This window comes from Solanum dulcamara, chromosome 12 (assembly GCF_947179165.1).
Source record: "Solanum dulcamara chromosome 12, daSolDulc1.2, whole genome shotgun sequence".
NCBI classification, from domain to species: Eukaryota; Viridiplantae; Streptophyta; class Magnoliopsida; order Solanales; family Solanaceae; genus Solanum; species Solanum dulcamara.
In genome coordinates this window covers 45,919,363-45,944,788 of record NC_077248.1, presented here as the reverse complement: position 1 = coordinate 45,944,788, position 25,426 = coordinate 45,919,363, and the positions used below count along the sequence as shown (strand labels likewise).

The 25,426-nt window shown below is 35.7% G+C and overlaps 1 protein-coding gene across 1 annotated transcript; it reads left to right on the top strand.

Moving 5' to 3' along the window:
* The first annotated feature begins 5,258 nt into the window (after nt 1-5,258).
* LOC129877015 (DUF21 domain-containing protein At2g14520-like) lies at nt 5,259-18,003 on the top strand. Its single transcript, XM_055952490.1, has 11 exons — nt 5,259-5,436; nt 14,315-14,391; nt 14,488-14,571; nt 14,877-14,990; nt 15,158-15,244; nt 15,495-15,634; nt 15,718-15,805; nt 16,624-16,697; nt 17,394-17,521; nt 17,607-17,866; nt 17,956-18,003. The coding sequence occupies exons 1-11, from the start codon at nt 5,259-5,261 to the stop codon at nt 17,995-17,997; spliced, it is 1,272 nt and encodes a 423-aa protein (XP_055808465.1). The 3' UTR covers nt 17,998-18,003.
* Nucleotides 18,004-25,426: the final 7,423 nt, after the last annotated feature.

Here is a 25,426-nt window from a genome sequence, read left to right as displayed (position 1 = left end):
CAAGAATTTCTGAAGCTTTATTGAGCAATTATCTCGAGAATCCTTGTATGCTTCAGGCACTTTGAACCCTTCGGGAATTTTCATAAAAATGTCGTGGTCCAATGAGCCATATAAATAGGCAGTGACCACATCCATTAAGTGCATTTCAAGCTTTTCATGAACTGCCAAATTCATTAGATACCTGAAGATAATTGCATCCACCACAGGGGAATATGTTTTCATATAGTCAATGCCAAGTCTTTGCGAAAAACCTTGGGCTACAAGTCGTGCTTTATATCTTACGACGTCACCCTTTTTATTTTGTTTATGAACAAAAACCCATTTGTACCCTACTGGCTTGACACATTCAGGTGTTCAGATTATTGATCCGAAAACTTTACTTTTTCAAGTGAAGTTAACTCTACTTGAATTGCATCCTTCCATCTTGGCCAATCATTTCTCTGTCCGCATTCATCGATAGATTTTGGTTCAAGATCCTTATCTTGTTGTATTATTTCAATGGCAACATTATAAGCAAAAATATTATTGACCAAAATATCATTTTGGTTCCACCGTTTTCCTATCGAGACATAACTTATTGAGATTTCTTCATTCTTATTATTTTCAGGTACTTGGACCTCCTTAGTGGTATCACCATTTGTTGTGTCTCTGGGCTCTTATTGAGAACTTTCATCCAAATTATAATCATCTTGATCATTTATTCTTTTCCTTTTTCGAGGATTTTTGTTTTTGAAACCAATTGGTCTTCCACGTTTTAAGCGTGGCCTAGACTCATTTGTCTGAACAAGTTGTCCTACTGGGACATTAACTCGAACTTGAGAATTAGTAGCTGGGATATGCGATTTAGTAACCCGTGAAAGGTTAGTAAATGCATCTGAAAGTTGATTTGCAATATTCTGCAAATAAATCATCTTTTGAACTTTTTGCTCACATTGATTTGTTTGAGGATCTAAATAAGATGGTGACAATGAATTCCAATCTATCTTATTTTTCAACTACTTATGTTCTCCCCCTAATGTTGGGTATACTGATTCATCAAAATGACAATCAGCGAATCTTGCCGTAAATAAATCTCCAGTCATAGGTTTCAAATATTTTAAAATAGAAGGAGATTCATACCCAACATATATTCCCAACCTTCTTTGGGAACCCATCTTTGTGCGGTGCGGTGGAGAAATTGGGACATATACCGCACACCCAAATATTCTAAGATGGGATATATTTGGCTCCCTTCCAAACGTCAACTGTAATGGGAAAAATTCATGATAATTTATTGTCCTTATGCGCACAAGTGCTGCTGCATGCAAAATAGCATGCCCCCATACTGAAATATGAAGTTTTGTCCTCATTAGCAATGTTCTAGCTATCAATTGGAGGCGTTTAATCAATGATTTTACTAGACCATTTTGAGTATGGACATGAGCGACCGGATGCTCAACTTTTATTTCAACCGACATACAATAATCATTAAATGATTGAGATATAAATTCACCAGCATTATCAAGACGAATTGTCTTTATTGCATAATCTGAAAATTGTTCTCTTAACCTTATAATTTGAGCTAACAATTTCGCAAAAGTCATATTGCGAGTCGATAATAAGCACACATGTGACCATCTTGTAGATGCATTTATCAAGACCATATAATATTTAAATGGTCCACATGAAGGGTGAATTGGCCCACATATATCATCCTGTATACATTCCAGAAACGCAGGGGATTCAATCCCAATCTTAGTTGCTTATGGTTTGATAATCAGTTTTCCTTGGGAACAAGCAACCCAAGAGAATTTCTTAGATTGAAGAATTTTCTGATTCTTCAAAGTGTGTCCATGTGAATTCTCAATAATTTTGCGCATCATATTATAACCGGAATGGCCCAACCGGTCATTCCAAATGATAAAATCATTAGAATCAGTAAACCTTTTATTTACAATGGCATGTGATTCAACAGTACCAATATTTGTATGGTACAACCCAGAAGAAAGTGTAGGTAATTTTTTGTGCATAATTTTTTTCTCCATATTTATTGTAGTAATATAAAGGTATTCAACCTTTCATTCATTTGCAGTCTCAATATGATAGCCATTTTGACGAATAACCTTAAAACTTAACAAGTTTCTTTGAAACTTACTATAATACAATGCATTATCAAGTTCCAATATCGTTCCTCCAGGTAGTAATAAAGCCGCTTTTCCAGAGCCTTCAATCAATTTTGTACTACCAGATATTGTATTGACATAGACCTTTTTCATAATCAAATGACAGAAATCTTTCTTTTTTTTAATATCGTATGAGTTGTGGCACTATCCAAAAGGCACATATCTCCATTATTCATCTTGAATTCAATTGAAGACTGAGAAATTTATTTATCTTCATAAAATAAAAATGCATTATAAGAAATAAAATAAGTAACAATATTGCTAGAAAAACATAAGTCCCCTTTTTTTTCTTAAATGTTAAATTATGATAATTTAGAATTTAAAAAATTATATTATTCAATTATGATGAATTTTACAAAAATTTAGTTTATGAAATTATATTGTAATGAATTTGTAACACAGAAAAATGATTGATAATATGAACCTAACGTACCAAATTATTAGAATAAGAATTACCAAACTGAGGTGTGACACGTTAATAATAAATATAATTTTATATTAATAATTTACTATTGAATTAGTTTAATGAACTTAGAATTCAAAATGTTTATGGCAAGATATACTTATTAACCTTAAATAAATATTATACATAAGTATTAAAAATAAATATAAAATAAATAAAATTATAAAATATTAATATAATATTATTCATCACGTATAGATAATTTATTTATTGGCAAAAGTAATACAGTCATTATATAATATTAATGTCTAAAACATTAACAAGAATAAACAATTAGTATAATGACATTAAATAAAGTGAATATTATTTTTTAATAACAATATGATATTAAGATTAAATAATAGCACATCAATAGTAATTAATTACAACATTGTAAAATAGCATAATGTAATAAACAATATACAATTATCATAAAAATGTGGCCCTGATTTTTTTGTATTATTATTATTATTATTATTTTCAAATACATAAACGTAAAAACACGATAATTTAAAGTATATAAAAATGACAACATATTGGAAAACATGAAATTAAACATCAATTAAGATCCTTAAAAAAATCTTCAACCTCCAAATGAGTAATATCATTGAGGTCTATAAAATCATTATTCCTCAGAGCCAGATTTGCTTCAATATTATCATTATGCAAAGGCCTTGCCTCAACATTATTTTCGAATGCCAAGTGTGACTCTATCCGAGCATTAGAAGAAGAGGCACCACCCCTATTTGCATTTCTTTTGAAAGAATTTTGATAAAGTATTACAAAATGCTCAGACGTTCGACATTCATTTTTCTAGTGGTCTTTCATGCCACAACGATGACAGTTACTTCTTGAATGACCATTTTGAGAACTGATATTCTTCTCCCTTTTATGTTGATCACCACCACGATGATTATTATATCGTCTTCTGTCATTGTCATGCCCACGCACATTATTGTGGCCATAATTTTTATTTTATCTTTTTTCAGAATGACCATGTGCTTTTATCATACTTGCCTCCGGTGACGGAGCAGTTCTAGTGGGACGGACTTCATGATTTTTTATTAAAAGAGCATTATGTTGCTCAGCTATCAGAAGGAATGAGATTAATTCAGAGTATTTTTTAAAACCCTTTTTACGGTATTGCTGCTGTAATATTACATTAGAGATATGAAAAGTAGTTAGTGTCTTTTCTAATATGTCCTCATCATTTATAGTTTTTTCACATAATTTTAATTGAGAAGTTATTCTAAATACAACAGAATTATACTCAATTACAGTTTTAAAATCTTGAAACCGTAAGTGCATCCATTCATAACGAGTCCTTGGCAATACCATTTCCCTGAGGTTGTCATACCTCCCTTTTAAGTCTTTCCACAATTCAAGTGGATCTTTCACTGTCAAGTATTCTATTTTCAGGCTTTCATCTAGACGACGACGAAGGAAAATCATAGCTTTTGCTTTATCCTGACTTGATGTTGTATTTCCTTCAATTATAGCATCACCAAGACCCTTAGCAGTAAGGTGAATTTCAGCATCAAGTACCCATGATAAATAATTTTTGCGAGAAATATCAAGTGCCACAAATTCCAATTTTGACAAATTTGACATGATGAAAATTAATTTGAAAGTATCAAAGACAACTTAAAAATTAATTTTCTTTAGTAGATATACCTGATATAAAAGTTAATTTTCTGAAAAATTAGAGCTTCGTGCTGATAACGTATTATAAACTAACTAATTTGACAATTTTATAAAGAAAGAAGAGCAAGAGAATATAAAGAGAGTATTAATATAGAGAGAGTAGTAGAAATTTTCTTCTTTTGTGTGTTTTTACATTGAAGAGTAAGGCTATATTTATAGTCATATATTAAAGTGGAAGAAAATATTAATGGGCAATTTACCCACTTAAAAAATAAATGGACTATCCACAATTATGAAGTGGACAACCAATTTACTTAGTTTATAACATTATAACATTTTTCTTATTATTTTATAATAATTAACACAATGGCACACATATACCAAACTAGTAGTAACCAGTAAAATAATACTCTCTCCGTGTCCTTTTTAGTTGTCATGATAAGATTTGACACCATTCTTTAAAAAAAATTAATTAGAAGTGTTGTTTGACTAATATATTTCTTATTAATTATTTATTTTTTATCTATATATATGTGTCTCTTAATTCTAGAATAATTAGTGTTAAATACAAAGTTGAAAAAATATAATTAATTTTATTTTTTAAATTAATAATTATTTTGAAACTAGTATTTGTAGTAAAAAAAGGACGGAGGGAGTATAAACTATTTTGGAAAGGCAAAGCGTCATATCGTTAATACTGTTTTCCAACAGAAAAGCGTCTTACCGTTAAATTACCCTCCTTTTACGCCAAACTACCATTCGTCTCCGTAAAACGAGAAGAATATAGCTAGAATTCAGCCTTTTCCTCTTTGTGTGTCTTACTTCATTTTCAACTGATATTCAATCCATTCTGCCTCAATTCCTTACGGAAAAAAAGAGAAAGAAGAATCTATATATAATATATATTTCTATAAGTTACGAAGCAGTTTCAGAACTGGAGGTGATTGAATATTGGTTATTGTTTTTTGACGTTTCCTAATTGGTTGGGTTTTGGATTTATCAACTTTTGAATGGGGGTGGAGTACACGTGTTGCGAGTCGGAGTTCTTCATTCATATATTGATTATTGTATTTCTGGTAGTGTTTGCCGGAATGATGTCTGGCCTTACATTGGGCTTAATGTCGCTAAGCCTTGTTGATCTTGAAGTCCTTGCAAAGTCTGGAACTCCAAGTGATCGTAAAAATGCTGGTATGTATTGTCTTTTAACATTCCAGCTTTATGTTAATTAAGCTTTTAGATGACTACCATCACACAATGTACAATGTGTTAGGGAAGGAAGTATCACAACTAAAGTTTGGTATGATAATAAATAATAAAAATAAATTGGACACGAGAATTTTATGTGGAAACCCCTCAAACAGATAGAGGGGAAAAATCACGGGGTAGAAGGATTTTACTATGATAATATGAGAGTATACTGTTCTCAAATACAAGGAGAAAACAACAATAAACATTTCTCTCTTGTAAAAGGAATAACTCACTAAATAGGATACTCAAAACTCCAATATTTATCTTGGTGTATAACTCTTTTTGTATTCTTATTCTTTTGAATTGTATTTTTGTGGGATGATCTAAATGAGGGCAAGAGGCCCTCTATTTATAGGAAACTAGAAACGTGTATTTTATGCGTTTTCGTGTAAAATACGCGTTTTCTTGTCAAAAGTTGCTAAAGGAGGCAACAACTTTTGAAAAGCGTAAAATATGTGTTTTCTTCTTGGACGGTGCATATGCACCTCCCTTTTTGACTTTCTTGCATTCTTCCACTTGAAGATTTAATTGAGAATCAATTAAGTCTTTACACCATCCTTTCTATCTAATTACTGTAATGTTACGTTTCTGCTAGGCCAATAGATGATCGACACCATATAAACTTGTTACTGTTGATCGGCTTCGTAAATATATCTGCTAGGTTTTCATTAATGTGAATTTTCTAAATATCCACACTGCCTTCTTCCACCTTCTCATGAACAAAGTGATACTGAACTCATATGTGCTATGTCCTTGAATGAAATGCCGGATTCTTTGTAAGATGCAAAGCTCTCTGACTGTCACAAAACATAACAACCTTCTCTTGTTTGTGCTTGAGCTCCTCCAGTAACATCTGCATCTATATTGCCTCTTTGCTAGGTTGTATAGCTACTACATATTCTGCTTCCGTCGTAGATATAGCCATGATAGACTGTAGTTTTGAAACCCAACTTACAGCTCCTCCAGCAAGAGTAAACACATAACCTGTGGTGGACTTACTTTTATTAAGATCACCTGCATAATCTGAATCAACATAATCTTTAACAGTAAAGTTTGATCCTCCATAACACATTGCAACATTTGAGGTACCCTTGATATATCTCAGGATCCTCTTAACTGTATTCCAATGCTCTATATCAGGATTAGCCATGTATCGACTAACCACTCCCACTGCTTGTGCAATGTAAGGTCTTGTACATACCATGACTAACATTAAACTTCACACTGTTGATGCATACGGTACTCTAAATATCTCTATCCTCTCTGCTTCATTGCTAAGACCCATACTTGAGGATAACTTGAAATTAATAGAAAGTGTGGTAGAAATTGACTTACAGTCTTGCATCTTGAAGCGTCGCAAGATTTTCTTTAAGTAGTTTTCTTGAGAAAGCCAAATCTTCCTATTATTTCTGTCTCGGTGAATTTGCATTTCTAGAATCTTGTTTGCTGGTCCCAAGTCCTTCATTTCAAATTCCCTAGCCAACTGTGCCTTTTAATTTGTAAGACGATCTTTGTTGGGGCCTGCTACCAACATGTCATCAACATACAACAACAAAATAATAAAATCATCATTACCAAATCTCTTGTAATAAACATAAGGATCTGAACTATGTTTGTTGTATCCAAGGCTTATAATGAAGGAGTCAAATCTCTTATACCAACACCTCGGCGCCTGTTTGAGACTGTATAGAGATTTATTCAACCTGCAAACCAAGTTCTTGTTTCCCTATTCTTCAAAACTTTCTGGTTGGAGCATGTAAATTTCTTCTTCCAACTCTCCATGGAAAAATATAGTTTTGACATCTAACTGCTCCAAGTACAAGTCAAATATAACACACATTGCCAGGACCACTCGAATTGTTGTGAGTCGAACCACCGGAGAAAATATCTCATTAAAGCCTATACCTTCTTTTTGAGCGAATCCTTTTACCACCAATCTTGCATGATACTTCTCCGCTTGATCATTATCATTGTGTTTGATATTATAGACCCATTTGTTTCCAATGCCTTTCTTTCTTGTGGTAATTGAACAAGATCCCATGTTTTATTTTTATGAAGAGCTTCAATTTCTTCTCGCATTGCTACCATCCACAAAGATGATACTTGGCCTTTCATATCCTCGTAAAAAGTTGAAGGCTCTCCATCCTCTGTTAATAGACAGTATGTAATATTGCCCTCCATAGAATAATTTGAGTGCCAAACCGATTCTCTTCTCTCCCTAATTGACCATCGAACTTGTGGAGTTTCGATTTCATCTTTTTCTTGTTCTTCGTGATCTGGTGCTGCTTTTAAAGAAACTGGTTCAATTGTAGTAGTCTCTAATTTTTCTTTCTAAGTGCTACCTTCTTTTGCTTGTATCTTATTTTCAACAAATATAACATCCTGCTGATTACCACCTTGCGGGTAGTGGGATACCATAAACAATACCCCTTGACTTCATCACCATACCCTAAGAAAATACATTTCCTGGATTTTGAATTCAACTTTGATTTTTCTTGGGTGTTGTCAAAACATAAGTAAGACTTCCGAATATATGTAAGCAAGAATAATCATCTGATTTTTTTGGCCATATCTCCATTGGCATTTTTAGATCAATTATGGTTGATGGTGATCGATTGATCACATAACAGGCAGTTTTGACTGCTTCTGTCCAGAATGATTTTTCCAATCCCACAGTTGCCAACATAGCTCATGTCAGTTCCAACAAGGTTCTATTCATCCGCTCTGCTACTCCATTGAGATCTGATAGACTGGGGTGAATCATATCCTGACTTTTTCCTTTTTTATTTGAAATGACGTTTGTTGTGGAGTATATGCCACTATGAGCAACCTTTTAATACCTTTCTGTTTATAGAAGTTATCAAATTCATCACCACTGTATTCTCTTCCATTATCTGTCCTCAAACACTTGATCTTTTTTTTAGATTCAAGTTTCACCCGCGTTTTGAATTCTTTAAAAATTGGAAAAACATCTTTCTTTCTCTTGATTGGATACATCCAACTTCTCCTAGAGTAATTATCGATACATTACACTAAATATTTTGCTCCTCCTATAAACTCCACCGGTGTTTGCCAGATATCAGAGTGGATCAGATCTAATATTTCTTTTCTTTTAAAAGATGAAATGCTAAACTTCAATCTATGTTGCTTACTGGTAACACAATGCTCACAAAAGGCTAGTGAAACATTTTTGAGCCCTGAAACAAGCTTTTGCTCAACAAGAATCTTCAAACCTCGTTCCGACATATGACCAAGTTTACAATGCCACATCATCATTGATTCTTCAAATAACTTGCTGATGCGGTTGATGCTTCTCCTTCTTGATGTGTTTTACCTTTAATCACATATAGATTTACAGCAATTTTTCTGCTTTTATCACTCCAAGTTGATTCCACCATGAGTCTTATATGAATCTCCATTATTATCTAATTGTCCCAAAGACAATAGATTCTTCCTCAAGTCTTTTACATGTCGTACCTCTTGGATGGTGCGTACCGTGCCATTATATATCTTTATTTTGATGGACCCGATATCAATAACATCCAAAGCATGATCGTCTCCTATGAACACATATCTTCTTGAGATAGGTTTATATTGATGGAACCATTCTCTCCAGAAAGTCATGTGCCATGTTGCTCCTGTGTCTAAGATCCAGACATCAGTGAAATATTTTCTACCTTCATTATTTTATATTTCTTCACTAAATAAATGTCACGCCCCGGGAGGGTACCCTAGACGTGACCGACACTTGAAAAGCATTTTTGACCTTCAAGCGAACCACCTGACTCAATCATTCTACCATTCAGTCATATACGCTCAAAGGAAGGCTCAATCATAACATGCTATTTACAATACGGGGCCCGAAGGCCAAACATGTTTAACTTAACAAAATAAGTATAATAGGACTCCTCAAAATAACAGTCCAACCTCCCCACACTCTAGTCTATGAAGCCTCTATCAAAGTCTAGAAGGTGCCAATGACAAGCCCATGGCTACCAAAAATCAAAATAAAGGAAACGACAACAAAACTATACAAGAAAGCTCAACATCCTCCGGAGACTAGGAGGACTCACCAACTAGCTGGGAGTGTATGTGGATCTTCAATGGAGCATCGGTTGATGATCTCTAGTACCTGTCTCTGCACCATGAAATGATGCAGGCCAAATGGCGTCAGTACATGTAATGTATGAGTATGTAAAATGGCCGGATGAAACAAACATCAAGAAGACATCAATATCAACTCAGGATCTCAACTCATATACATATACATAACAACTCACTCAAGTGTCCTAAGTCTAACAAGAATAGTTTAGACGGGACTAAATCATAAGCCACTCAACTCGACTGACTCGGAGCACTATCAAGACCTAAATGGGAGTTTCTCTTATCTGACAACCATCACCTATGAGCCAGTGATAGTACAATAATCAGACGTCGTTGCCACGTCCGTCCATACCTTGCCAGGGCATGAATGCCTCCCTAATCACGGATTCTATCGATTAGTCAAGTCCTATCATTTTAGGACAATAAAATGGGAAATATCCGACTTTAACGGTTTGATCCCACGGGAAGCATCCGACTTTAATGGTTCCATTCCTACCTATGTTGGTGGCATAGTTTCTGGGGTTCGAGTATGGACTATACTCTTAGCCGCTTCGGTGCTCGATACTCCTCCCATGACTCCATGATCATAAGACTCCCTCCAATCATCTCAAACAAGCCCTCACAGCTAGTTTCATGTGGGACATTGCCAACTCATCAACTCTATTCTCATTTCAACTCAATTAAGTCATAATGGCAAGTTCCATTTAGGACCTCGTCCACTCGTCAATTCTATCCTCCAATCAACTCAATCAAGCCTCATTTAAATAAGCATTTATGACATTTCCTCAAGACTCATCACAACTCTATGACTTTAGCTCAACAATTCAAGTAGAATAACACATTTAAGGAAATTGACTTAAACAACATAATCACATGGCTAAAGAGATCAACAAAACATAATAACAAGTCATCTCCATCAACTCATACTAATATGAAGGTTTTAGGAACTTCTTAGGTCAACAACATCAACACCAATAAAGTCAAATTAATAGGAGACAGAACTCATTCAAACATAAACCATACTAAGAAACTCCATTCTCATGGACCTCTAACCTCAAAGCAAGAGTAGGGCACATGGGTGGATTCAACCCATGTTTTGGATAGCCTTACATACCTTAGAATAGATTCTTGAAGAAATCTTGTTGTTGGGTCTTCAATGGGAACTTGGGGTCTTGAAGCTTTTGGGACAAATCTTTGTTGAAAATGGAGAAGAAGAAAAAGATGATGAAGAGAGAGTTTTCTAGGGCTTTTCTAGAGAGAGAGAGTGGGGGCTGAAAATATGTCCCCAAAATGTTCAAGGATGATACATATATAATTTAGGACAAATTCCCAAATTGCCCCTTCTCAAAGTTCTAAAAAATAGGCAAAAATGCTCCTGGCGCGATAGTGGCGCGTCGCGCCATTGCAGCGCCAAGCCGATTATGCCTAAAACCTGCACACCTTGTAGTGGCGCACCGCGCCAGAGACCAAACTACTGAGGCATGTTTCTGGTGCGATAGTGGCGCATCGCGCCCTTACAACGCCAAGGCCATATTTTCTGGGTTCTGGAAATTTGGCCTGAAAAACCCTGCATAACTTTTAGTGGCGCATCGCGTCAAGGACCAAACTACTGAGGCATGTTCCTGGCGTGATAGTGGCGCGTCGCACCAAGCCCAGTTTTCCAGCAATTGCAACTCAGGCCTGAAATCCCTGCCGTGTTAGTTTGTGTTAGGATCGTTATATCTTTTGACTCCAAACTCCAAAATGTACATTCTTGGTGGCGTTGGAAAGAAGACTCGACGACCCTTAATTTAATAGGTTGTGGGCCACCCAGATTGTCGTCTTTCAAAAGATAGGATCGTTAGAAGTCGACCCCTTATATGAACTCATCCTAAAACTTAGACACGACGAATCTTTTGGATTTGGTATGATCCTAGGAGTCCTTCATGACCCCACATCACCTCCAACGCTGCTAAACTCTCAAAGACTCATCTTACTCATGCAAATGCTCCACAATACTCGAGTTTGACCCTATCCGAATACCAGAAAGGTCCGAATCTTAGGGAAATTTTTTGAGGGGTGTTACAATAAAATATCACCATCATTCTAGGTACTTGCAACATTACCTTGAGCATTTGATGACTCAGGGTGTTCACTCTTTTTCGTGAACCAACAATCTTTCTTGATGTACTCTTTTTTGCCACAGTTGTGAGACTTGATATTCTTTTTACTTCTTGATTTAGATCTACTATAATTGTGACTCCCACTGGGGCCACGTTCCGTTGGTCTTCCTCTCACCATCGTCAAAGCTTCAGCTTGCTGCGAACTTGCTTGTCTGTCTTCCTTATTTTTGCGTCGATTTTCTTCTTCTAAGACAACGACTGGAACTTCTTCAAAAACTAGAATATCTATATTGTTCACCAGGTTGATAATGAGTTGATCATATGAGTCAGGAATACTTTGAAGTAGAAGCTTCTCATGTTCAGTCCCTTCTATTTTGCAGCCCATTGTTGTAAGTTGCGAAAATAGAGTATTCAAAGTATTGATGTGTTCAGTAATCGACATGGACTCTGCCATTCGAAGAGTATACAATCTTCTTTTTAAGAAGATTTTATTATGCAAAGACTTGACCTCGTACAATCCCGTAAGAGTATCCCATATTTTCTTCACCGTCTGTTTTTCTGCCATACTAGACAACACTTGATCAGCTAGTGTCAAGTGTAGATCAACAACTGAGTTGCTGTCTATGTCGTTTCACTTGCTGTCATCAATAAAGTCTGTGGGTCTGCCTTCAATTGCAACTAAGCAATTGTCTTTTCTCAATATCGCTCTTATTTTCAATTTCTACAATGAGAAATTAGTCCTATTGAATTTCTCAACGTCAAACTTTGTTGTACTCGACATTGTCATTTGCTTCACACCCTTCTATATTGTTTTTGAATATTTTTGCGAACAATCGCGACAAACTATTCTATCACTGAAATTTACTATTTACGTGAATAATATTTTTCACCAAATTTTACTATTCACAAAAATTTACTATTTAGAGATATACCTTCGCATAAAACAAATAGAATAATCGAGGGATCTGATACCACTCTTAGGGGGAGGAAGCACCACAACTAAAGTTTGATATAATAATAAATAATAAAAATAAATTAGACAAGAGAATTTTACATGGAAACCCCTCAAACAGATAGAGGGGAAAAACCACGGGGTAGAAGTATTTTACTATGATAATACGGGAGTACACTATTCTCAAATACAAGGAGAAAACAACAATAAACACTTCTCTCTTGTAAAACGAATAACTCACTAAAGAGGACACTCACTACAATATTTATCTTGGTGTATAATTCTTTTTGTGTTCTTACTCTTTTAGATTGTATTTTTGTGGGATGGTCTAAATGAGGGCAAGAGGCCCTCTATTTATAGGAAACTAGAAACGCGTAAAATACGCATTTTCTTGTCAAAAGTTGTTAAAGGAGGCAACAACTTTTGAAACGCATAAAATACGTATTTTCTTTTGGACGGTGCATTTGCACCTCCCTTTTTTTACTTTCTTGCACAATGTCTTCGGAGAAGGCAGAGCCCATGTTATGCTTCAATTCTCATTACCAGAAATGCTTAGTCCTTGAAAAAGATTCAGGCCACACGTGTATGGTAAGGCAGAGGACTGCAAATCTTTTTTTCCCCGGTTCAAATCCGGGTGAAGATACAATTAAGTAAATAAACTTTAACAACTACTCCTGAGGTTGGATGTTTTTATTGGTATCCCTTGGATATTTGGCGTTTGTTAAAGGTGAAAAAGAATTTCTGCAAAAATAATTCAGTTAGATAATAGTATTTTCAGTTTTGCACATGCTGAATTGCTTTCGGTGTTCAGTTTTTTGCAAAACCTGCAAAAACTTGCAGAAAAATTGGAGCATTTCTTTTTATTGAAAAATTTCATCAGTTTCTTAAAACAAACAACATGAAGCTTGTCTCTGTTGAGATCCACAAGATTAAGGAACAGTCCGTTGATTTGGTTCTATTAAATCTTTTATGCAACAAGTAGGTGTACGTACATCTCTATTTTGCTATGAAATATTTTCTTGGTGTGTTGCTAAAAAAACATGCTACTTTACGGGAGAGGTATTATTTCACCAATCACTTCACAAGCAGGGGAGAAGTCAGAATTTTCACTAAGGGTTAAAAATATGAAACACTAAACACACAAAGATGCAATTTTCCGCGGAAGGGGTTCATCCGAACCCCTCAGCCCTACCTGTCTCCCACCCTGTTCATAAGTATCATTCATACCTAACAATTTCCACAAAATGGTGAATCAATGTATAACTTGTACAAACCTTTCCATTTTCCAAGTCAATCATAAGCATTTGTTCGTAAAGATACTTATTTGAACGCTGATGCTTCTGGAACTCTAATAGAGGGGATGATAGCTCTTGGATTTTTTCGCAATACTGAATGCTCACTTTAAAAGCAATCAATTAATTTGTTTTTTCTGAATTTGTTTGTATTCATGTGCCTCATTGGGATGAAGAGAGAGAGTTGTAGTTACGTTGGATGGTGGTCACTGGCTGGACCAGTTAGTTGCTAAGTGCGTGTAGTTTTCCGTTGTTAATGTGAAATGCAAAGCTTAAAATTTTGAAATTGTGAATCTTGTTGCCTTGGTATGACCGCGTTTACTTTATTGATGCTCTGAATATTTAGGAACTTTCTTTTATCTTAACAGCCAAGATCATGCCTGTTGTACAAAATCAGCATTTATTACTCTGCACCCTACTAATTTGCAATGCTGCTGCCATGGAAGTAAGCAATATTATCATAGTGTCCCTCTGGAGGCATAATTTTGTAGCACTATTTGGATATCCGTTTAGTTTCTGAAATTCATCTAAATCCTTGCAGGCACTTCCCATCTTTCTCGACAGCCTAATTACAGCTTGGGGTGCTATACTTATTTCTGTCACATTGATTCTTCTGTTTGGTGAGGTGAACTTATTTTTCCCGTGTTTAAGATTGAAAACCAAATATATGGGGAGTGGGCGTCCTGCCTTTACCTTCCCATGCATTACAAAAGTTTCATCTACGGATTACTTTATGATAACTAAACTAGTTATTGTTAGAATTTATTAGGTGAATCAGAGCTGATTTACGCTTATAGTACTGGTTTGCCTTCTATGCTATTGCTGAAATTTGACGTTTTGGTGTACTGAGTCATCTGCATTGAGGATTGTTGAATTCACCAAATGTTGAATTTACTTGCACTGATTGGTTACTCTTCTGTGGTTGAGCAGATCATACCTCAATCTGTTTGCTCTAGATATGGACTGACCATTGGTGCAACTATGGCCCCAGTTGTCCGCGTTCTTGTTTGGATCTGCTTTCCTATTGCATATCCGATAAGCAAGGTGAACTTATTTATTTTACGAATTAACTTTCTTTGGTTTATAAGAAATGGTCTTTTGTATTAGAACCTTTCCAATGTTGGCCTATCGTACCAACTGCTGATTGTATTTACAAGTTAATGTGTCTAATATAATGCTGGTCTAAGCCTGTTAGTTTCTATTATTTGCAGCTATTGGACTATCTGCTAGGTCATCAAAACAGTTGTCTTTTCAGACGAGCTGAGTTGAAAACTTTAGTACATTTTCATGGAAATCAGGTAGGTTTTTAATGGCTAAACAATTATTGTGTTGTAGATATATAGTTTTAGCCTGTGCTATATATTGTTACAATGAATCTTACTGTTTTCTATTTCTGGTGTTGAATATTTGCTCTTTTTAAATGCTGAATATTAGAGTCTACTTCTTATTTTCTGCTCTTTCCTGTAGATCTTGATCTGATTTTGTTATGGCTTCGAACCTCTTGCATTGTTTACGTTATGTATCCCATTCCTTGGTCCATTTCTACAGGCTGGTAAAGGTGGAGAGCTAACAAATGACGAGACAACTATAATTGCTGGTGCTTTGGAGCTTCACGAGAAAAGAGCCGGTGATGCTATGACCCCCATATCTGAAACCTTTTCAATTGATCTTGACGGGAAGTTGGACAGGTTTGCATACTTTAAAATGTCCATATAGAGAAATCTTTGCATGATTATTCGAGCTGTTTCTTACTCTATTATTTTTTCCACAGAAATTTGACCAATTTAATTTTGGAGAAAGGGCATAGCAGGATACCAATCTACTATGATCAACCTACAAACATAGTTGGACTTCTTCTGGTACTAATTCTCTTATTTCCACAGTCCTGGCAAATTTTGCACGCCACATAATTGAAAGCATAGTTTTTGCTTAAGTAATTAGTTATTATAATGTACGGGAAAATATCCACTTATTACTTTTGATTCACAGTTCTACATGTCGCTTTTGCTTTGGAGCCAGTCGTCTTTGTCTTTTCATGACCCAAGATACCAGAAAAAGGTCTTTTATCCCCCAAATAAACTCTTTTAAGTTAAAAGATAGTGGCTACATGAAGCCAAAGTAAGGTGTTGTGTGAGCTTAAAGATGATTTGGGGGCTATTTTCTTTACAAAAAGTGTTATGGCCCTGTATTATTATTACCCTTTCTACATTTTCTTGAAGACAGAAACATGTGGCTATACAAACACCTGTTGTTCTACCAAATGTTGTTTCTCCCACATGTACAAAACTTATCTATATCCTGAAAGAGTGAATATTAACTAGCAGACTCCAAAACCTCACAAAGTGCTAGCCAAGCAACATACAGTGTTTAGCAGCTCCAAAATAACATCAACACTGAAGATTATGTAGGAGCACTGAGGCAAATGATATCATACTCTTGACTGACTGACAAATAGTGGCAAAAATTTTACTTATGCACTTGAACTAAGAGGCGGTTAAAGTTTACTAGGCAAAGTGCCAACTTACTTTTTACCCTAGTCCTTTCAATTTCTCTTATTTTCATTTACCCCAATCAAGTAGACAAGTTAAAATCCCATTTGATTTGGCAATACAATAGTTCCATTTCTCTGATAATACAATAAGTCATCCGTTGACATACTTCTCTCGTGACCTTGTAGGTTAAGAACTTATTAACCATCCATCCAGCAGATGAAACCCTTGTAAGAAGTGTTACCATCCGAAAGATCCCGAGGTATATTTTGTGTTTCTGATGTGCAGATACTAAGCATGTACTATTTGGATGCTTTGTCATGCTATATTTGAATGTATTGTCATGCTACAAAATGTTGTGATTAAGAAGTATCAATAAGTCTTGTTGCTTCTCCCTGTCTATTCAATTTCTCCTTTTACAAGATGAAGTACTCAAAGACATGTCTGTATGTATTTTGTTGATCATTAGCAGCCTGTTGCGCTTTTAGGTCTAGAAAATATTTGCCTCAGCATGCCTTTCCAATAAGTTGTGTCAATTCTGTATGCCTCCTCATTCACATGAAGTTTAATAGTAGTCTATGGATATTAGAAAAACTGTGACTAACTTCCCAGTTATACAAGACTAGTAAAACTCCTAAACTGCCAATACTGTTGTTATGAACCAAGAATACCAAGTACAAACAATAAGAACAAAAGGTAAGAGCTCCAAGTTGGATACTTTTCCATTTAGAGAAATACCTGTACACTACCCAAAATATTCAGTGTAAATTGTAGATAGAAAGAAATTCTGACTAGTAATGCGGCTCATCATGAGAATGCAAACTAGCCAAATTGCTAATCATAGTTACCTAACATACATCAACTAGGAATTTCTTTCGATATTTTGTGTGTGTGTGTGTGTGTGGGGGGGGGGGGGGTTGGAACAAATCGATCATGATTGACCTCTTTTATGGTGCAGGGTCTCATATACCATGCGATTGGATGACATCTTGAATGAGTTTCAGAAAGGTCATAGTCATATGGCTGTGGTTACAAGAGAATGCAACAAAAAGACCGACCAGCCTGCTAGCAATAGCCTTGCTCATAGTGAGCATCTTCTGTTTTCTGTTACTTAATTCTCACATGCAAACTTCTTATGATATGAACGTTCCGCTTTGTTTTCCCTATCTAGATTCTGTTCAGGATGTGAGAGTAGACATTGAAGACGAAAGACCTCTTCCCGAGAAAAGTACATCATTGCAGAAGGGCAAGAGTCTTGCCAATGGTGGAAACACTTCAGCCAGGAGAAATAGGAATAGGAGCAGGAGGTGCTCCAAAGATATGTACGCCGACATTTTGCGGATAGATGAAAATGGTCTGCCAAATATCCCTGATGATGAAGAGGTTGTTGGGATAATAACTATGGAAGATGTTATTGAAGAGCTCTTACAGGTAAAATCACTCAAGATTTTGGATTTAAATGTTTTCCATGATTTCCCCACTACCAAGGTATTAAAATGTCAATTGTGTCTTTTCTGTAGGAGGAGATTTTTGATGAGACGGATCATGCAAAGCATTTATAGCAGCACTTCTTTTGTATTTAATATAACAAACTAATATGTGTAATTGCTACATTTTGTATGTATCAGAAAAATTCACTCTACTGGACTAGCATAAGTACTTAGTTACCAGTGTATACACTCGCCGTATTCACTGGATTGAAACAACTTGACATCCAAATTCTTTAAATTTAGTGATTTAAAACAAAATATTAATAGGAGGAATTAAGTATATAGAAATACACACACAAAATAGATTATTTAGGGTTGTCTTTTTATTTTTACATACTTGGTTGTTTTTAGTATAGTTGAAGGGGAGCCTTGGAGTAACTGGTAAAGTTGCTGCCATGTGACCAGGAGGTCACGGGTTCAAGCCTTGGAAACAGCCTCTGGCAGAAATGCAAGACAAGGCTGCGTACAATAGACCCTTGTGGTCAGGCCCTTCCCCGGACCCCGCGCATAGCGGGAGCTTTAGTGCACCGGGCTGCCCTTTTTTTTTGGTTGTTTTTAGTATAGTATTCATAAATGACATAAAACCTTTAATTAACCTAGCTCACAGAGTAATATTAGTATTTATAAAACTTGAGATTAACACTAGTTAATAAGATCTTAGACATGTGTCTGTAATATATCACTACTAAAAATCGCCTCAATAATGACCCAGAAAAATGTTGGAAAAACGTGGACTAACACAAAATATATATGATCCAAATAATTATATAAAATAAGAAAATAATGACACCAAGTATTTTATGTGGAAACCCTTTTAAATAAGGGAAAAACCATAAGCCAAGAGGAGCAACTGATATCACCATAGTAAGGAATTTTACACTGGGTATACCGAGTACAATACTAAAAAAAAATGACTATCACACTCAAAAGGAATAACACTTTTTTGATTTACCACCTTACTAAAATATCGTTCACACTATATTTTTCTTCACAGACTATATTCTTATATATAGTCTTTGAAAACCTCACAACTCTCTAAATATTTTTCTTTCTCTCTCTCTCTGAGTTGATGCGTATTCCAAATGAGCTGCTAAGCTTTTTATATAGAGAATATATTTTCCATTTGATGTCATTGATGACATCAATGACAAATGATAGTTCAAAGGTAGGAGCCCATAAATGTAGACTTTCTACATTTGCTGCATTTTGTTGAAGACAAAGGTGAGCTGCAACTTTTGACAACAATTGCAGCAACAAGTGTTGATTAAAATTCATGGGATGGACCCCACAAATCTCTCCCTCCAGTCCCATGCACCAGAAGGAGGTATCTTCATCTTCTTAGAGAGAGCTCATGCCAACAAGTTCTTTGCACAATTCAAACTTGTCCCTTGTTACTACTTAGGTCAGCATATTTGTAGGATTCTCATTTGTAGAAATCTTTTCAACCTGCATAGATTCGTCTTTTATTTTTTCTCGACTTCAGTAATATCTCACGTGTATGTGTTTCACCCTTGCATGGTACATAGAGTTCTTGCTCAAGTCTATTGCACTTTGACTGTCACAATAGACGACATTCTCCTTCTGATGCAAGCCAAGCTCTTGAAGAAATTGCTTGAGCCATATCATCTCCTTGCCAGCTTCAGTAGACGCAATATACTTAGCTTCAGTTGTAGAGAGTGCAACACACTTCTGCAACTTCGATTGCCATGATATATCTCCCCTGAAAAAGTTAACAAATATTCAGTAGTGGATTTTCTATTATCAAGGTCATCTGCTATATCAATATCTATATAGTCCTTCAAGATTGAATTTGATCCTCCAAAACACAAACATTTATCCGAGCTTCCTTTTAGATACTTGAGTATCCACTTTACAGCTTCCCACTGCTATTTTTCTAGATTGTCGAGAAATCTGATGACAACACCAACTGCGTCAGCAAAATCAGGTCTAGCACATACCATTGCATACATTAGACTTTCGATGACGAAGGAATATGAAACTTTGGCCATGCTCTCTTTTTTCTCCCTAGCTGTAGGACACATCTTCTTGCCCAACTTCATATTGAAGCGCTTATAGGCTTAGCATTCTTCATGTTGAAGCGCTTCACTACACGTTCAATGTACTTCTCTTGTGACAGATAAATGTTCCTTTTATCTCTGAAATGAGTAATTCTCATGCCCAAAATTTTCTTGGCATGAACCAAGTCTTTCATAGAAAAAGACTTACACAACTCTTTCTTCAACTTGTCAATCTTGACAGTATTCCTGCCCAAAATCAACATATCATCCACATATAGCAAGAGGATGATAAAATCATCGTCAGAAAATTTTTGTACAAAATACACAATGATCTGAAGAAGTCTTCTTGTAGTCTTTCTCCCCTATAATAGATTCAAACTTCTTATACCACTGCCTAGGAGCTTGCTTTAGCCTGTAGAGACTCTTTTTGAGTTTGCACACAAAATTTTCTTTACCATTTACTTTGAAGCCCTCAGGTTGTTCCATATAATCTCTTCTTCTTGGTTACCATGAATAAAAACCATCTTCACATCCATCTACTCAATCTCTAAATTTAGACTAGCATTCAAATCAAGAACTGTACGAATGAAAAACATTTTCATGATAGGAGAAAATATTTTGTCAAAGTCAATACCCTTTCTTTGACTAAATCCCTTAACAACCAATCTAGCTTTATACCTAGGCTTCAAGCTTTGTTCTTCAACTTTAACTTTGAACACCCACTTGTTCTTCAAAGCTCTCATGCCCTTAGGCAATTTTACCAACTCCTAAGTGTGGTTGTCATGGAAAGATTTCATCTTATCTTGCATGGATTTAATCCATTGATTTTTATATTCATCTTCCATGGCCTCCTTATAACACTCAGGTTCACCCCCATCAGTGAGTAGTGCATACTCATTAGGTGAATAATGAGAGGAACGAATATGTTGTCTTATAGACCTCCTAAGAGGAATATTTGATTCATCCACAACTTTATGAGTAGGAGCATCATCAATAACAACATCAGTGTTATTATCAATATCAACATATTGATCTGGGACTTGATTCTAAGCATCACCATGATCATTAGGCCCATCAACATCATGCACACTTGTATGAAAAACTTGATTAAGATGGACTACGACATCAGAAATTAAAGATTCTAGCTTCTGCACTTTGTCAATATCTTTAATGGTTTGATTCTCCGTAAGACAATATCACAGCTTCTCACAAGCTTCTTATCAATTGGATCATATAGCCTGTAACCAAATTCATTAAGACCATATCCAAAAAAAATGCACTGCCTTGTCTTGGCATCTAACTTTGACCTCTTATCTTTCGACACATGTACAAAAGCTTTGCAACCAAATACTCTTAAATATAGTCATAAGAAACATCTTTGCCATACCAAACTCTACTAGGAACATCACTTTGCAAAGAAACAACAGAAGATAAGTTAATAACATGTGCAGCGGTCAACAATGCTTCACCCCAAAAGGAGTTCGACAACTTTGCTTTAGAAAGCAAACATTTAACTCTTCCCAACAAGGTCCTGTTCATCCTCTCAGCAACCTTTACGCTGAGGAGTCTTAGGAGGAGTCTTCTGGTATCTAATACTTTGATGCTTACAGTATTCGTCAAATGGTCCACTATATTCACCACCATTATTAGTATGAATACATTTCAGTTTATTTCCAATTTCTCTTTCAATTGAGCCTGAAACTGTTTAAAGACACCAACACTTGGTCTTTAGACTTCAAAATACAGACCCATAGCTTTTTTGAGCAGTTATTAATAAAAGTGACAAAGTAGAGTGCACTACCCAGAGTCCTTGTCTTCATTGGACCCCTAAATCAAAGTGCACCAACTCAAGCAACTCTGTCTTTCTTGAAGGAGGATTAAATGTCACACTCCGAGAGGATACCCTAGACGTAACCAACACTCAGAAACCATTTCTGGCTCTCAAGCAAACCACATATCCTAATCAGACATCCGTTCATCCATTCAATCAGCGGAAGACTTAAAATAAAGAGAATATTTGGCGGGCAACTCAAATCATCAATCTAACTCAAAGAATAAAGGTCATGGGCCAACAAATCAACTCCAATATTTGTCATTTAAAACTAGTTTGACAAGAATAATTCATGGAACGAAATACTCAATCGACCCATCACTATTTAGTCTATGAAGCCTCTATCACTACTATCTAATTGGTGCCAATGACATGTTTATGGCTACCTCAAATCAAAATGAAAAGGGCTAAACTCAAAGCAAGAATAACATAAGCGGTGTCCTCCGAATGCAGGGGAGGACTCACCAATATGCTGAGTGTGTATGGATCCTCAATGGTGCTTCTATTGACGATCTCTTAAACCTGTCTCTACATCATGAAATGATGCAGGTCTAAATGGATGTGAGTACATGGAATGTAAGAGTATGTAATATGACAGAATGAAACATACCTCAAGAAAGAATAACATCGGTCCAAATATCTCAAATCGGAAAGATAAGAGAGACTCAAATAAGGCGTCATAAGTCTAAAGTACGAATACATTTTTAGACAAAGACCAATCACACATCATAAAATCCAATCCAGTCTAATCATGTACGATATAATTCAATTAAATCATTCAATCCAATTCAATCATGTATCATTCGATCCACTCCAATCATATACCGTTAACTCAAAGTCAATTACATATCCTCTAATCCAATCCTATCACATATCCAACCAAATCATGTACAATCCAATCATTCTTCGTCTAGCCTAATCCAATCATATACCACCAACTCACTAATCAACTCTAAGAACTCAACTCAATAAATATGCAAATTTAACTATGCAATGTTTTATAATTCAACTCAATCATCTACAATCACAATAAAGCCAATCATATCAAGCACAATCCATTCAATTGGGAGTTTCTCTAACCGATAACTATCACCATGTGAGCGAGTGATAATACAATAATTCGACGTTGTTGCCATATCCGTCCATACCTTGCCAAGGTATGAATGCTCAACCAAATCATGATTCCAATCCAACCAAGTCCTATAATGTCAGGATAGTAAAATGGGAAACAATCGACTTTAACGGTTCGATCCCATGTGAAGCATCTGACTTTAATGATTCCATCCCCTCCTACGTTTGGCGACGTAGTTTATTGGTTCGAGTATGGACTATACTCTTACCCAATTCGGTGATCGATACTCCTCCCAAGACTCAATATGCTAATATCTATGAAGTGAGTAAGATACTCAAAATACTCATTTAGTCTCATTGGACTCTTTTCAAAACTCAACTCAAATCTGGCCTCATTGGACTTTCTTTCAAATCGACTCATGTCAAATCATCAAACTCTTCTCTTTAAAATTTATACAATCTCAAAAAAATTGACATGTTAAAGTAAAAATACTCAAAATACTCGTGTTCAAAATAATCAAAAGACTCCTTAAACTCAACTCATGCTTAAACTCTTTTTAAATCATAGATGAAAATAATTACTCTTTAAACTCAAAATAGTGTATAAATAGTGTATGCAAAAATGTTTCCAAAATCATTTATTTTCAAAATGTTCATAAGACTCCAACCACATCAAATTAGGTAAATCACATATCACATAATCACATTAGACTCTAATCCATTTCATCACACAACCTCCTCATCAACATAATCTCTTCATCAATCATTCTACATATATTAAATAATCACCATTCACATCATCATTCACACCAACATCAAAACATCACCATTCACATCATTATCAACATCATCATCAAACATTATCATCACATCATTGTCAAATTCATCATCACATCAATCGCCAAACATCTACTCCAAAAATCCTTATTTTTGTCCTATGTTCAATTTATAGAAGCAAAAGGATATTCTTAACTATCCAATTCATTCTTTTTATTCCAATCAATACACATATACACAAAACCATCCATCTCAACCTCAAGACAATTATGATGAAGAAATCTTATCTTGGGTTCATGTGAATGAAACATGAATCCATACTCCCAACAAAACTCAACTCAAGAATACCGTTGATACCTATAAATCTATATCCAAAGATCTATTTGTAGTTAATAATATGAAAGATAACTATTTAGTAACTTAAGTCCTTAAAATTATCCATCAATTTCTAGCATATGAAAATATTCTAGGGTTTAGGAAAAGTTTCAAGAAAACCATCCTAAAAGGTTCAAATCTTTCACAACTCCTATCCAACACATACATGGGCATATAGAAGAACTCAATCCATATTTTAGGTTAGCCTTACATACCTTGTGAAGACTTTGAAGAGACCATGATGTTAGACCTTCAATGGAAGGCTTGAATCCTTGATACTCTTGAAGGCACCCTTTGTTGGAGAAGGATTTGGAGAAGAAGAAGAAGAAGAAGAAGAAGAGAGGGAAAATATTAAGGCTTTTAGAGAGAGAGAGGGACTGAAAAATGGTTTCAAAATGTCCAAGGATAGTGTATATATAATTTGGGGAAATATCCAAATTCCCCTTTCTCAAAAATCTGGAAAATAGGCTAAAATGCTCCTGGCGCGATAGTGGCGCATCGCGCCACTGCGGATCCAAGTCAAATTTAGGCTTTAAAACTTGCACATCTGAGAGTGGCGCGTTGTGCCAAGGACCAAACTACTGAGGCTATTTTGTGGCGCGATAGTGGCGCGTCGCGCCCTTATAGCGCCAAGCCTAAGTTTTCTGGGTTCTGGGAAATAGGCTTAAAAACCCATCACATCTCGTAGTGGCGCACCGCGCCAGGGACCAAACTACTGAGGCTTATTCCTAGTGCGATAGTGGCGCATCGCGCCACTACGGCACTAAGCCCAGGCTTCCTTTAATCACAACCCAGGCCTGAAATTCCTGCAGTACCCGTCCGTCTTAGGATCTCATATCTTTTGACTCTGAACTCCAAAAATTACACTCTTGGTGGCGTTGGAAAGAAGACTCGACGACCTTTAATTTAATAGGTTGTGGGCCACCCAGATCATCATATTTCAAATGATATGGTTGTTAGAAGTCGACCCTTAGACAAACTCCTTCGACAACTTACCCAAGACGAATTCTTTTGGACTTAGCTTGGTTCTAAGTATCTCTTATGACCCCACATCACCTCTAACACTCTTTAATTACTGAGGAACTCATCCTAACTCATGCACACGCTTCACAATAATTGAGTTTGACCCTACATGAATACAAGAAAGGTCCGAATCTTAGGAGAAAATTTTGGGGGGTGTTACAATATCTCCCTCTTGGGATCATTCGTCCTTGAATGACGAGTAAACTAAGAATGGAAATCGAGGTACAAATCACAATTAGAATTCAGTCAATCAACCAAATCAGGAATTCTAAACAATCAACCATTCCAATTCAAGAATGGCCAAATCAATTCAAGGCAAGGGTAGGGAATTTCCTTCATAATTCACATCATTAGGCACGAATAGAATATCGAAACTCTATCAATCGAATCATTCAAACACCTAAAT